Genomic DNA, 13533 nt, shown 5'->3' on the forward strand with positions numbered 1-13533 from the left:
GTCTTGCCACTCCATTGCTGATTGGCGGAAAGCTGGCACTTCTGCTAGAAAGACCTCCTCCCTGTGCCACAGTGTCCCTGGGCCCCAAGCCTCACCCAAATGGCCCATTCTAATCAGCTGTTCTTTGGACAGTACTGCCTGCCTGGATAGATGGTGCACACACCTGTGCAAAGCACATTTAGGAACAGAGAAAGGCACCTGCCAGAGGGAGTGAGCATCGAGGCTTGCTCACACAGCGTGCTAAAACCTAAAACACCATTCCTATGCTCAGGCAACATGCGATGCCATCTCCTGTCATCTGGCTTTTTTCTCTGAGGTTGGGGTCAGCTAGCTGGCTGAGTGCCAGAAACACTCTCTGGGTGCCTGGGAGAAGACTGAGCACAGGCCCTGCAGAACATGTGGAGAGCTGAGCAGGAAGGCCTGAAAAATGATCTGATGGCAGCTCAAAAGGGCAGATGAGTCTTCCCTGGCCCCTCTTTATCAGCTTAAAATATGACCTGCCAACTGGAATGCTGGCAGATAAAGCGGCAGGGGAGTGGAGGATCGAGACCCTGATAAGGAGATATTTACTGCTTTCCATTTATGAGCCTTGAGGGGGGAAGGGGACTCTGCGGCCAGATGGCCCACCCCAATCCTTGTGGAAGGGCCTCCCCAGTGAGAGTCCAGTTGCTGTTTTGCCCAGCCTGGCCTCATGCCGCAGCCCTCCCAATCCAGACACAAAACAGAAGCTCAACAAAAGCAGGGGACCAGTCCTGCCCCAGGCCCTGGTTTGCCCCTGGGTCCACTGAACGGCCAGCAGTAGGGCCCCCCTTGTGCAGCCTTGGTTCCTGCAGCCTTTGCTCAAAGGGGAGCTTCCACTGCAGCACTTGATGGAGACCCCACGGCAGTCAGGAGAACAGGGATGAACTGGTCCCGGAAGCTCATGGTGTTCTACACACCCTGCTTCTCTCCCTCCCTCCCTCCCTCTCTCTCTCTCTCGTCTCATTTTGGAGCATGGGACACTAAGGAAACAATCCCCTCCCCAAACTGCCCAGAATGTGCAACGGTGGCATTTGACCCTCCTCCAAGCACAGCCCTACCTCCCCACAACAGCCTCATCTTGGGACCAAGAGCTGAGCTGAGGATCACTTGTGCTGCTAAGAAAGACACTGTGGAGAACCTTCTTCAGATACTTTCACTGGATCATGTGGGCCTCCCACAAAACTCCAAGCCATCACTGGGTGGCCACCAAAGGGAAGCTTTTTTTTGAGGGAGGGGGTTGGGATCATCCAGCCCAGATCTGCTAGCTGCCTGTTAAGTGAAAATGCAGCTGTGATGTGGCTGCAGCAGCAAATGCTTACATGCGACTCCCTTTTCCTCTTTTCCAGCTTTTCCGCTAACATCAGTCTGTGGCCATGGACCAGTCACCCTCCGACTGCCTTCTGGCTTCCTGGTGCCACCTTCTCCTGTGGGTAAGGAGGGCCTATGTGATCAGCCTGCCCCAAGTGCCTGATGGACCCTATGGGATTCCAGATGGAGCTGGGGTTTTCCTTGAGAATCTGGCAGACAGTGTGGCTGAGGCCTTGGTCACTGCCTGGAATGAACAGGTGGCTGGGGCCTTGGGCCGCATCACCCTGTGCAGCCTCACCCTGTACACTGCTGTGGTGAGACGGAGACTGTGGTGCATCCCCTCCTCAAGGGGCCATCCTTGGACTCAACTGTTTTAGACATTCTCATCTTGCCTCCAGCCTTCTTTTTTAGGGATGGTTGTTGAGACGGTGGTCTGGTTGCAGTTCCAGAGGACCCTGGAGGAGCCGACTTTGGCTCAATTCTACCAAGACCAGCATTCCCAGACCAAGGTGATTGTTGGAACTGTGTAAGTCTGGGAATTTTCCATCTTTGCTCCTATGTGAGGTTGTACTTCCCCATTCAAGAGTGATGCCCAATCTGAAGGCCCCCTTGGACTCAAAGCAGGTGGCAGCTGTGGCCAAGAGGGCCTTTGCACCATTTCATCTGGTGCACCAATTGTGCCCTTTCCTGGATTGGGTATCCCTCCAGAGAATCACTCATGCCCTGATAACCTCATGGCTTGGCTACTGCAATGAGCTCTTCATGGGGATGCCCTTGAAGACCACTTGGAAGCTTCAACTGGTCCAGAATGCAGTGACATGGGCAGGGGTGGGCTTGCCTTCACCTGCCTATGGGACATCTCTGCTGCACAGCTCTATGGGTTGCCAGTGGGCTTCTGAGTGCAATTCAAGGTGCTGGCTGTGATCTATAAAACCCTACACGGCATAGGACCTGGTTACTCGACGGACCATCTATCTTTCATGATGTCTCCCTGCTGGTACGATCCCTCAGAGTGGGTGTGCTCCAGGTCTCCATGACTGAACAGTGTCATCTCTTGGGACTCTGGAAGGGTGCCTTCTCAGTAGTGGTGGCTGCCCTCTGGAATGAGGTCCCCCTGAGAGCCAGGTGGCTCCCACCCTGATGATGCCCTGAAAGCCCTGAGAACCCAGCTCTTCTCCCATGCCTCAGGATAGGGTGGATGGACCCCCCCTTTTTTTTCCCAGATTGGTTGTTATCTGAATTACCATCTTGTAACTATTTGGTAATTCTTTTCGGATTAATTTTTATTGCCTTCTTATTTACTTGGTCTTTTAAAGTTGTTTTTCGCTTTGTGAGCTGCCAAGAGTTGGCTGGAGTTGGGGGGCATCAACTGTTGAATTAATGAATGATCGATCTTAGCCCTGGTTAACAAAACATGGAGCATATGATGATTTAATGGATAGTCTGGTTCAGAGGGAGGGCATGTGGAAACAATAGTTGCTTCACCCAAGGCATGAAACTATGACTTGCCCATCCTTTTTTAAGACTCACTGAGCATGTTGTGTGAGCCTAGCAGTGTCGGGCATTGCTGCATTGCAGCCGTCCAAACCCAGGTTTGAGCTGCTCTGTTGGCCAGATGCTCAGCTGGTGGTTTGGGCTGCCTCTCCACTGTTTCCATTCTTCTACTTTTTCTGTTCTTAGATGGCTGTTTGAGAGTCCTACTTACACCACTTGGATATCTGTAGGAGTCAATAGTTCCTAAATGATTGTAGTAAGCAAACCCACAGCAGCTTCTTTGATTGCAATTGTGACTTCCAAGAGGCTTTCCACTTGCCCCCCCTCCCCCCTGGCCTGTTTTAATCAGTTGTCCTTTATGGTTGTCTGTTCTGTAATAAATGCTGCCCCTCCACGCCTAGCCTAACATGGCCATGTGCAAATATGCCAAGCAAACTGCAGGGTCCTGAGCCCCCTCTGTGCTGGTGGGCTTGAGCAGCTCTCAGGAGGCAGCCCCCCTCCCGCGATCCCTCCCCCCCTTGCTGCTTTCTGTGTTCCAGACCTCCACTGAATTCCTCCAGAATCAAAGGCTGTGGCAACTTCGCAGTCATGGGATGAGGAAAACATGCTTCAAACCCCAATGGGCCCCGGGCAGTGCAACCCCCTCCCCAAGGTGATTCCAGCCCCTTCCCATCTTTCACCCTTGGAAAGCGCAGACACCTTTCCTCTTGGATCCCCTTGGACCCTGCTAGGCACCATATACCATATCCAGCCTACTAATTAGGGCAGAATGTATGTGTCTCCCCTCCCCTCCCGCCGCCTTCTCGGTTCCTTTGCCAATCTGCTTCATCCCTCATTTTCTGGGTTAGCGCAATACACTGAACCATATACTCAGCATACAGGCTGGGTTCACACAACACACTAAGATTAAAAAAACAAAAAGGAAAGCAGCAAATCAAGGTTAACCCTAACCAAGCTTAGGCTATAACACAAATGCACCACTTGGTTTTTGCCTGACCTCGGTAAGTGTTGCAAGAACAAGCCTATGTTGGCATGCTGATCCAAGGCAGCTGCTGGCTGAGCTGACTGCTGTTGTCTCTCTGATCACAGCAAAGGGTGTGCTTAAGTTGGATCATGTGCCCGTGTTTTGGGTTTGTGTGTCCTGGATCTGTTTTGGACACAGAATTTTGCTAGTGGCACAGAAAGGAACTTTGGGTCCCACCAGACTCCAGGTACCCCAGCTGTGCTCTGCCCTCAGTCCCACATGCATTGCGTAGACACCGGATCTCCCCTCCCCCCCTCCCCTCCTCTCCAGACAACCTGAGCCTCCTTCTGTAAACATCCTGCCAATAAGTGGGGGGAGGGGAAGGGGGATGCTCTGGTAGATTGCCTGCCAGATAAAACTGCTGGCTGATTGAAGGCGTGAAAGGGGGATCACCCTGCCAGGCCCTGCTGGGACGTCTCCTGGCTGGTAAGGGCGAAGAGGAACCATGGGACAGCCACTGGGGAGATGCCAGCCCTTGTTCTGAGCTGGGGGGCAGTGGGGGTGGTGGGGAGAGGACAGAGCTGTGGCTCAAGATCAGGAAGCTCCAGGAGAGCCTTCTCCAAGCAGTGTGCATGCAGGATGCTGCAGCCCAGAGAGGACGAGCTGGGGCATCTGCCTCCTCTGAATCCTGTGCTCACTGGGGTGAGGCCCAGATAGCTGCTGGTCAATAAACAGCCTTGCCTGTGCTGGCCCACTGCCACCTCCCCTCTTCGTTTATGGGTGCTGCTGCTTGAAAAAAAAAGAAAAGCCTCGATTCTGGCAAATTAGTTCTTCCCAGACCTCTGGCTTAAATATCTATGCTTCTTATTTCATATTCAGTTTGTGAAGCAGACAGGCGTTCAAAGGTAAAGGTAGAACAAAGCAAGAGTTCAGCCTTTCGGGCTCCAGATCTTTCTGGTCCTGACGAGGAAAGGATGAGTATTTCTGAAGGGAGGGACCCTTGCATGTTAAATGGGCATTTGGCAGTGGGATGGGAAGCTTTACCGCAAAGAGGAAGAGCCAGTCTGGCAACTGAGGTATCAGAGGGAAGCCGCTACTTGGAGGCAACTTTCCCACAGGAGGCGAGGGTTTCCTGGCATCAGCCCCTGGCAAGGTCATTCCTAGGGGAAACTGTGACTCAGATGGATGGAGGGCATGGATCCATCAGCCGGCACGTGTCCTCAAAGGTGGAGCTCAGAAGGACTTTGCCAGGGAAGACCTGGTTCCTTGCCAAAGCAGGGTGGGTTGCCCTGTGTGAAGCCCGGCAGGATTTCAGTATTTGGAAATGGTTTTCTTGATTCGGCCTGAGCCATGCTGCTGCTCCCGTTTCTCTTGCTTTGGCTTTTCTGCAGCCCGGAGGGGGCCTGGCTGTCGACTTCTCTAACGGGCGGCCCAAAAGTGGGTAGGGGTCGAGGCACCAGGCGAGGGAAAGAAATCCCCGCTCTCTGCGCTTCCCAGAGAAGAGCTCCGCTTCATGTGTCAGAGAGGCGCCTTCTGCCTGGCGGGCTGCCTGCAGCCCCTTTCTCACGACCTCGCCTCTTCCGGAGGTCACCGGAGGGAGCCCTTGTTTCCTGCCAGGAGGCCAGCTGCGGGGGAGGTGCAAAGGTCTAGCCGCAGGTCCAGGTCCCGAGTGGAAGGCCGAGTCCTGGAGGAGTCCTCAGATTCCTTCTGAGCTCCACCTTTGAGGACACGTGCCGGCTGATGGATCCATGTCCTCCGTCCATCTGAGTCACAGTTTCCCCTAGGAAGGACCTTGCCAGGGGCTGATGCCAGGAAACCCTCGCCTCCTATGGGAAAGGGCCGACCCGACCCTGGGTACTGTTGGAGCTGGTGGGCCACAGGCGAGGCATCAACCAAGCCCAGGCCAGGCCGGCACTGTGGCCAGGGACTTCCCTGAGGTGGGATTTGTGGCCAAGGAACAGGCGAGCCAAGCTGGACTGTGCACACAAACAGCCTCCTCCGCTCTGCCCAGAGGCAATTCCGTCACTTGGGCGGGGGTGTATGCACACGTGTGTCGCAGAACAGGACCGGGCAGAGGAAGGTGGCTGGCAAGCCAGACCAGACCGCAGGAAAGGTGGCCAGGGCAACTGTCTCTGCCCGCCTTCCTGTCAAGCACTCTGCGCCCTGCTGGGGATGGTTCTGGGCAGTGGCTTGTGGGTGCCAGGCTGGATCTGTCGGTTCTGCGGACGCGACAGACCCTGCGGTGATGAGGGCCCCCCCTTGGATCTTTGCCTGTTTGTACCTGGTGGCGATTGGGGCAAATTCTTCTGGAGGTCCCCAGACTGGGGGGAGGCTGTGCTGGGGAGCAGTGGAGAGATCGAGCTTTAAATGGAGCCATCCTCACCTGCAGGAGGAAAATGTACAACGCCCATCTTTTTGTAAACCTCCCAGAGTCCCCTTTTCCGGGGAGATGGGTGGTGATGGAAATTTGAAATATAAATAAATAAATGGGCGGGAACAGTCGTTTGCACTTATTCACGACCATGGAGTTGGGTACTCCCCAGCCCACTTGGCCGGAGCGGGATCTAGCCATCTGTTCGGCCCCCAGACCCACCCGGGCAGCCTTGCTTGGCCGTCCGCACGACGTGGTTATCCAGAGGGCAAGGGATCAGCGGCACCATCCGAGGGAGGAAACCAGACGAGCGGCTTTCCTGAGCCGCAAGCATCTCCGGCAAGCCCTTGCTCGCGAGCAGGCGACGGGACCCCTGCTGCTCAGCTGCCGGCCGACCGCGCTGCCCTCCCGGCCGTAGGACGGTTAAGCGGAGACGGGGGATGGGGAGCCGAGGGACGTCCGGCGGGGCGTCGGGCGGGAGGCAGATCAAGCCTGCGATCACCGCCGGCTAAAGGGGAGGTCTCCAGCACGCCCCTCCGCTCCTCTGACAATGATTGACGGAATGAAGCAGTTTACTGGGGGTGGGGGAGCGAGGAGAGCGAGGTTTGCTCTGCCGTGGAGAGAAAAGTGGGCGAGTCCTGCCGCGAAGGGTCCCTTGAGGAGCCCCCGCCCGTGGATGGCCTTGGGGGGGCGTCGGCTTGTGTAGACAAGGGCTAGACCCCCTTCCGCTCCGCCCCCCTCCCCAGCATTCCTTTCCCAACACCTGAATGCCGGCAGGCACCTGGCCGCCCCGCAGGCCTGGGAGGGGGTGGAATTTTGAAGAGCAGCAAGGACTTAAGACTTGGGTGGGGGCGAAGAAGGGCCCCTCGGGATCGGAAACCTGAGCCAGCCCTTTATCTGGCTCTCCCATCTCATTTGCAAATGAGCCGTGACCAGTAGGGCAGGGGGCAGAGCGGCTCCCGGGAGAAGCAGCGAGCGAGCTGCGTTTGCCTGCTGCCCCCCGCGCTTCCGCAGCCACATCTTTTCTGTGTTAGCAGGCAGAGGAAAAGCGGGGGCTGATCACAACCAGATGGGTCGGGTGTTAAATCATCACAGCCAGGCCAGGACGGGCGTGGAGAAAGGAGAGAGTGGGGCCTGGGTTTCCCTTCTTCTGAGAGAGGCACTAGGCCAGGGAAAAGGGCCAGGCCAGGCCAGGCCAGGCCCAGGGGATGTAGGGGCAGTGTCCCTCCCCCAGTCAGGAAGCAGCCTTGTATTGGCAGGAGGGGAGGGATGGGTGGGGCTCTGCTGCACATGCTCTGTACCCCAAATGGTTAGTCTCACCCTCTGGACTGGGAAAGAGCGTTTTCCACAAGCAGCCAGTCTGGCCGCCCTGCTCAGCTGAGCTGAAAAAGAGAGTCCAACAAGGGGCCAAATCACACAACAGGCTTCACCAGGTTGCACGGGTGCAAGCTAAACTCGGTCAATGTTAGCCATGATTTTGAGTAACTGATTGTGTTCAGTGTGTGAAGTAAGCCCAGAAGGTCAATCCATTTGGTGGCCAGGCCAAGGGAGCGGGGTGGGGGGGGGCAGAATGCAACCAAGGGCCCTCAATCAGCTGAGGGAGGCAGAGCAAATCTAGGTTCACCTGGAAGCAAGTGGGCCAGCTGGGCTCAGTGCCCACATCCCCTGAGAATCCCTGAAGAGCTGCCAACTCCTCCACCATCTTCCAGGCTTCCCAGCTGAGCTTTCCACACACAGCACCTCCGGCTGACCCAAACTCCACCATTTCCTGCCCAATTCCTCCCATCCCAAGGAACCTACACCTGTGTGGTCAATGTTCAGTGGAGCCCCACTTTGGCATTCCCTTCCTCTCTTAGTGACCCCTCACCCCACCCCATTCTTTCCCAGCAAGATGATTGTTTAGTTGTTCAGCCATTTCCAATGGTGTGACCTGAGCACTGTCACTCAGTAACACCTCCTCCGAAGTTACTGCTTGGGTCATCAGTGATAGGATCTGGGCCCTCGTCTTCCACCAGCCTCACCTTTGGATGCCAGAAGCCCTGGCCATGTGACTGCTGCCCAAAGAATCGCCTTCTCTGACCACTCTGCTTTCTCATGTAGGCTGGATTCATGCAACATGCAAACAAACAAGACTCAGAGAGTCCTGTGAACTGGGCTGGTGCCTAAACATGGAGGTTCCATTAACCATCAGGAGAAAGGCATCTTCCTGGACTTTCCCTTGCTCATTAAGAGCTACCCAGATGAAGCCGCTTGTTGGGGCAGTCCTTGGGAGCCCTGGGCTGCATCCCCAAGGGGGGCAGGTGTGGACATGCCAGTCCCAACAGGAGTGCAAGTGGCTGCCTGGCGGGGATCTTTCACCAGGGCCCAAGCCATCCTGTCCTGGGCCAAGCTTGCTGATGCTGTTCCTGTCCGTTTGCTGCAGACAGCTCCTCCTGTCCAGATGGAAGTGCGGCGCGGTTGGCCTGTTTAGCACCTGGAAGGAATCTGCATGGAATTCTGGGGCTGTGAGCTGGTCTGGGAAGCTGAGCAGGCAGTGGGAATGTCCCCAGAGCCTTGCCAAGGAAGCCACATGGAGGGATCTCTGGAGTCCAGCTCAGTCAGAAGAGATCCTCCCTCGGCCACACCTGGCATCCTCTCCCTGCGTCTGGGCCAGCAGGGGAAGAGGAACCCAGCATGGCTCCTCTGTGGTGGAAAAGCCAGGAGGAGGCAGGCTACACTCCCCCCACCCCCAGCACAGTCAGCACTGCCACAAAGGTGCAGCATGCCCCAAGCCCTCACCGCTCTGCTCTGAAGGCTGACCATTTAGGCCAGGATCTGCAGATGAGCCCCCCCACCTTTTGGGGGCAGAGTCTGGATCCAGACTCTGCCTGCACCCCCTGCAGCAAATATATGCCCACCACAGGGCTGCAGCCTGAGTGATGGTCAAAGTCTTTATTTCTATCAAAGCTTCCAAAAAGGAAGGGAAGGCTTTTCGTATAAGAACAAATCAATCTTTGGTATTGCTTAGAATAATAAAAAGGCAGGTAGACAGACAAGGAGGGAAGGTACACTTGAAACCACCCCTCTCCCCCACACCCATGAAGAGGCAGCCAAGAGAGAGAAAAGGAAGCCCAGGAGGGGCTTGTGGCATCTCAGGGAAGGCACAATCCAATATGAACAGTAGATCCTATTTACAAGCAGGGACAAGGCTCCCTCTCAGGCAGTACAGAAGAACCCAAGTGAGCCGTGGCCACGCACATAGGCAGTCTCGGTGTGCCCACCAGTGGGCCTGCTTGCCGAGTCCAGGGGCGCCCATGGTCCTGGGAGTTTACCAGGGCCTCCAGAGCGAGTCTGCTGGGAGCGAAGGGGCACCCGATCCTGGTGAGATGGTGGCAGTGGCAGGGGGAAGGCCTGAACCCAGTCCCCCATTGGCGTAGAGTGGGATGACCGCATTGCCATGGGGCGCAAAGGCTGTGTGGGGGATGAGGAAGGCAAACTGCCCGTCAGAAGCTGGCACCAGCTGGAAGCCACCACATGCCTTGGGGCTCTCCCCCGCGGGATTGCTCAACTTGCAGGGAGGCACGCTGCCAGGAGGGGGCGCTGCGCCGGCAGGGATCTGTACCAGAGGCTGCCCAAAAGAGGCTCCGTGCTGGGCCCCTGGCGCGGGGGGCAGCGCTGCAGACGGTGGGGTGGGGTAGCTCAGGGCGCTGATCTGGCTCAGGCAGCTGGCCAGGTGTCCGAGCAGCCGGTTGCGTACCTCCGTGTTCACCCCCTCGCAGGTGGAGAGGAAGCGAGTCACCTCGTTCATGCATTCGTTGAAGCCGGCCCGGTATTTGCACAGCACTGTGGGATCCGTGCTGAGTGAAGCTGCAGGGGAGGAAAAGAAGCGGGGTGGTCAGGGGGAGGAACTGGGGAGTGTGGCAGGCAGGCAGGCAGGCAGGCAGGCAGGCAGGCAGGCAGGCAGGCAGGCAGCTCTAGGCCCCTTTTCCCCCACAGGCTGCTGCGCACAGGCACAAGCACCGCAGGCACCTGTGTGTGGCTGGCAACTGCTGTCACACACCCCCCCCCCCCGCCCCCATGGAGGAAGCCAGGCTGCAGGCCTCTGGGCCTCTGGGAACTGGACACCCACAAGCAGCAGAAGGCTGCCTCCCCCGGCCTACAAGCTGCCCCCCCTTCTCCTTCTCCCCCCCCCCCCACGCCTCCCGCCTGCTTTTCCGGAACAGGAACGACTTGGCGTTGTGGCTATAAATAAGAGCCAGACCGTGGGAACGTGTGCCTGAGCCAAGCCAGTAAAAGGCAGCTTGGATGGCATTCAAAACCACAGGCGGAAGTCTGGAAGGAGTCACCCCTGGAGATGAGGGGGGGAGGAGGCCACCGCCCGCCTGGTCACTCACCGGTCATCTGGGCTCGCTGCAGGCTGCGCAAGTGCTTCACCGTCATTTCGAGAATATCGGCCTTTTCCAGCTTCGAGTGTCGGGAACTCTGCGGGGCAAAGAGGAGGTGGAGGAGGAGATGTGAGCACCGGTGGTGGGGGGAGTTTTAGCTCAGCTGGACACCAGGAACAACCTCCCTTTCTGCCCGGGGGAACATCCCCCAGAAGGAAGAAATGCCATATCCCATCCCCAGAACAAGAAATCAGACTCGTGGGTTGTCACCGGGCAGGGGGTCCCGCCCCCCAGGACGATAGAGGGCCTCGGACCCCCCTCCCCCCCCGCCTTGCAGCAAGAGGAGCGCGGGGGGGGGCAGGGCTGCCAAAGTTACGCCCTCGCACCCCCAGGCAGTCCGGCATATCTGCGGACACGCGCTGCGGCGTCCCAGGCTGGTCCCCGTCGAGAGGGGGTCTAATCCCCGCCCGGGAGCTCGGCCTGGAGCATCGAGGGGGTATTCCTCCGCCTCGTCGAGCTCTTTGGTCGCCCCCGTCCCAACCCCGCGGCTGCAGGCCCCCCGCGCTTACGTCCTTCTTGAGGGCGTCCAGGATGAGCGTCTTCAGCTGCCCCAGGCTCTCGTTGATCCGCGCGCGCCGCCGCTTCTCCATGATCGGCTTGGACGACTGTGGGGAGGAGGGGAGTGCCAGCGGTGGGCCGAGTCGCGGGAGAGGCGCCCCCGCCCCGCTCCCCCCGCCCGGCCCCGCGCCGCCCCCTGCTTTACCTTCCGCTGCTCGGCGGCGGTGCGTGGCTTGTCCGGGGTGGCGTGCGCGCTGGCCGGGGTGGCCGCCGCGGGCGAGGAGGAGCTCTTCTCCATCAGGTCGGCGGGCATCGTGCCTGGCCGCGCCCGACGTGTCCCCGGGAGAGCCGGCGCGACTCTGCAGCGAAGCGAGTGGGCGGGGGGGTGGGGTGGATGGCGCGGGGGCACCCTCGGCCGGCGGCGGCTGCCGGCGCCTTGTCTCGAGGGCGAACCCTCCCGCGCTTCTCTGCGGCCGGAGCTGCCGGGGCGAGTGCGGCCGCCCCGAGCCCTGCGCAACCCCGGCCGGCTCCCTGCCTGGCGGCCGCTATTTATAAACTGCCCTGCACGCGAACGGCTCGTGTGAAACTTGCCAAACTTTCTTTCCCACAGTGACTTTCAGCCAATGGGAGCGGGAGGCACGCGGCCCCGCTCGTGGACGGTGCCCACCCATTGGCTGCTGGGCGCATCGACCGGCGGCCAATGGCGCACGCCTGGCCCCCGGGCACCAGAAGCCGCGCTGTCAATCAAGCGCCCGCGTTAACCCTCGCGGCGCTGCCGCCGCACCCGGCCGAGGAAGGGGGCGAGGGTCTCTTGCCTCTTGGGGAGGTGGATCAGGGCGGCGGCGTCCGGCACGCGAGGCTTTAGAGACCGGCGCGGAGGCCTCGGAGCCCCACCCAAAGGGCCGCGGCGGCCTCCCGACCACGGGAGCCCCCTTTTGGCCACAGCACCGGGACCCGGGTGGCCGCGCGTGCATGGACGGGGTAGAGCGGCGCAGAGGAGGCTTTCCGCCAGTCTAGGGGTTGGGGGCCGGCCGGCCGGCCTCCCTCCGTCCCTCCCCTGCTCCAGACGCCTGGATGGAGCAGGAGCTGCGCCCGGAGCGCGTGCCGGAAGGGCTTCCTGCAGCCGCCGCCGCCGCCGCCACCAAGGGTGAGGCGGGCGGGCGCTGCGCGGCTTGGCAGCCGGGGAGAGAAGCCGGGCGCACCGCTGCCGCCGCGCCAGAGCCTGGGAAAACCCCGCCTTTCGGGGAGGGAAGTGAGGAATGCGGCCTCTCGGGCGGGAGAGGGCAGCGGGGCAGCCGGCCTCTCTCTCCAGGAAGGGAACGGGCGGGGGAAACAGAGCCTCTCCCGCGAAGAGTCGCTCTGGGCCGCCGCGGAGCCGCGTTGGGCGCGCGGGGGTCGGGCGCAGCCCCCCCGCCCCCCGAAACGGCAGCTCCCAGGAGGAGCAGCGGGGCGGGCGGCTTCGTCCTACTGGACTCCTGGCGGGCTCTCAACCGCGGCTTCCAATCTCAGCCGGTTCGCCCTGCGCAGGGAGCCGCCCGCGAGGCCACCTCTCTTGACCCATTGTCTGAACGCAGCCCGCGATCACTTGAGAAAGCCGCGGTTACATTTACAGGGCCTTTCAAAGGGGGACTGCGCCCCCCCCCGCCCAATAGCTCAGTGTTTGAAACAATCAAACGGATGAATATTTTTCGTTCAAGGCAGCAAAACTAATTACAATAATATGCCAGGAGTTGCTTCACGTGTAATCAATGAACTGTTGATTTCAGTGGACAAAAAACAGAAAGCTTTGGGTGTTCAGAGACTTAGTTAAGCAGGGTGAGCACCGCACGAGCCGCAACGGTCGTTTTATTATAAACTCTCGGTTACGGTGGTCGCGTGGGATCGTCAGTGCAAAAAGCGGCTCCTCCTCAGTCCAGATCCAGAGGCGGCGGCTGCGGCTGGGGTTTTGCAGGGTCGGGCGGAGGGAGGAGGCAGGGAGGCAGCCGCGTCAGTCCCTTGTGCTTCCCAAGAAGGGCCTGCAAGGAGGGAGCTCCCCTCCCGCCCCAATTGCACTACAGCCAGCCCGAGGTGTCCAGCACCCAGGATACCCTCTTCAGCAGATTGGATGGGGCTCAAAATAGGCAGGGTGTTTGGCGGGGTTTCTTATTCCTCTGGGGCCCGCCTGAGGCGGGGCTCAGCCAATCAGCAATTCCCCTGCCTGCCTGCCTGCCTGTTCGCCCCCCCCCCTCCTGCAGGACCAAACAGGAGCCACCACTGGGCACTCCCGGATCTGGAAACTGGCTCCTGGAAGGTTGTGGCTTTCTGCCGCCCCTCCAAGCGGCAGAGATGCAGACCTCCTGCTCAGTGGAGACTGAAGTCGCAACGTGGGGAGGGGGCGGCTCTTGGGCGGCTCAGGCTTCCTGCTGGGGTTCCGGAGGGGAAGCCAAGCCAGCAGCCAGAGTCCTTCCCACTCT

At 59.3% G+C, this 13533-nt stretch overlaps 1 protein-coding gene across 1 annotated transcript; it reads right to left on the minus strand.

Moving 5' to 3' along the window:
- Nucleotides 1-9074: 9074 nt before the first annotated feature.
- Nucleotides 9075-11511, minus strand: HES1 (hes family bHLH transcription factor 1). The gene is made up of 4 exons (XM_063307852.1): nucleotides 11286-11511; nucleotides 11092-11187; nucleotides 10532-10619; nucleotides 9075-10004 (listed from the first exon to the last, which is right to left on the minus strand). The coding sequence occupies exons 1-4, from the start codon at nucleotides 11391-11393 to the stop codon at nucleotides 9466-9468; spliced, it is 831 nt and encodes a 276-aa protein (XP_063163922.1). The 5' UTR covers nucleotides 11394-11511; the 3' UTR covers nucleotides 9075-9465.
- Between the last annotated feature and the right edge of the window lie 2022 nt (nucleotides 11512-13533).

The sequence above is a fragment of the Candoia aspera genome, chromosome 6 (genome assembly GCF_035149785.1).
Source record: "Candoia aspera isolate rCanAsp1 chromosome 6, rCanAsp1.hap2, whole genome shotgun sequence".
In the NCBI taxonomy this organism is placed as follows: domain Eukaryota; kingdom Metazoa; phylum Chordata; class Lepidosauria; order Squamata; family Boidae; genus Candoia; species Candoia aspera.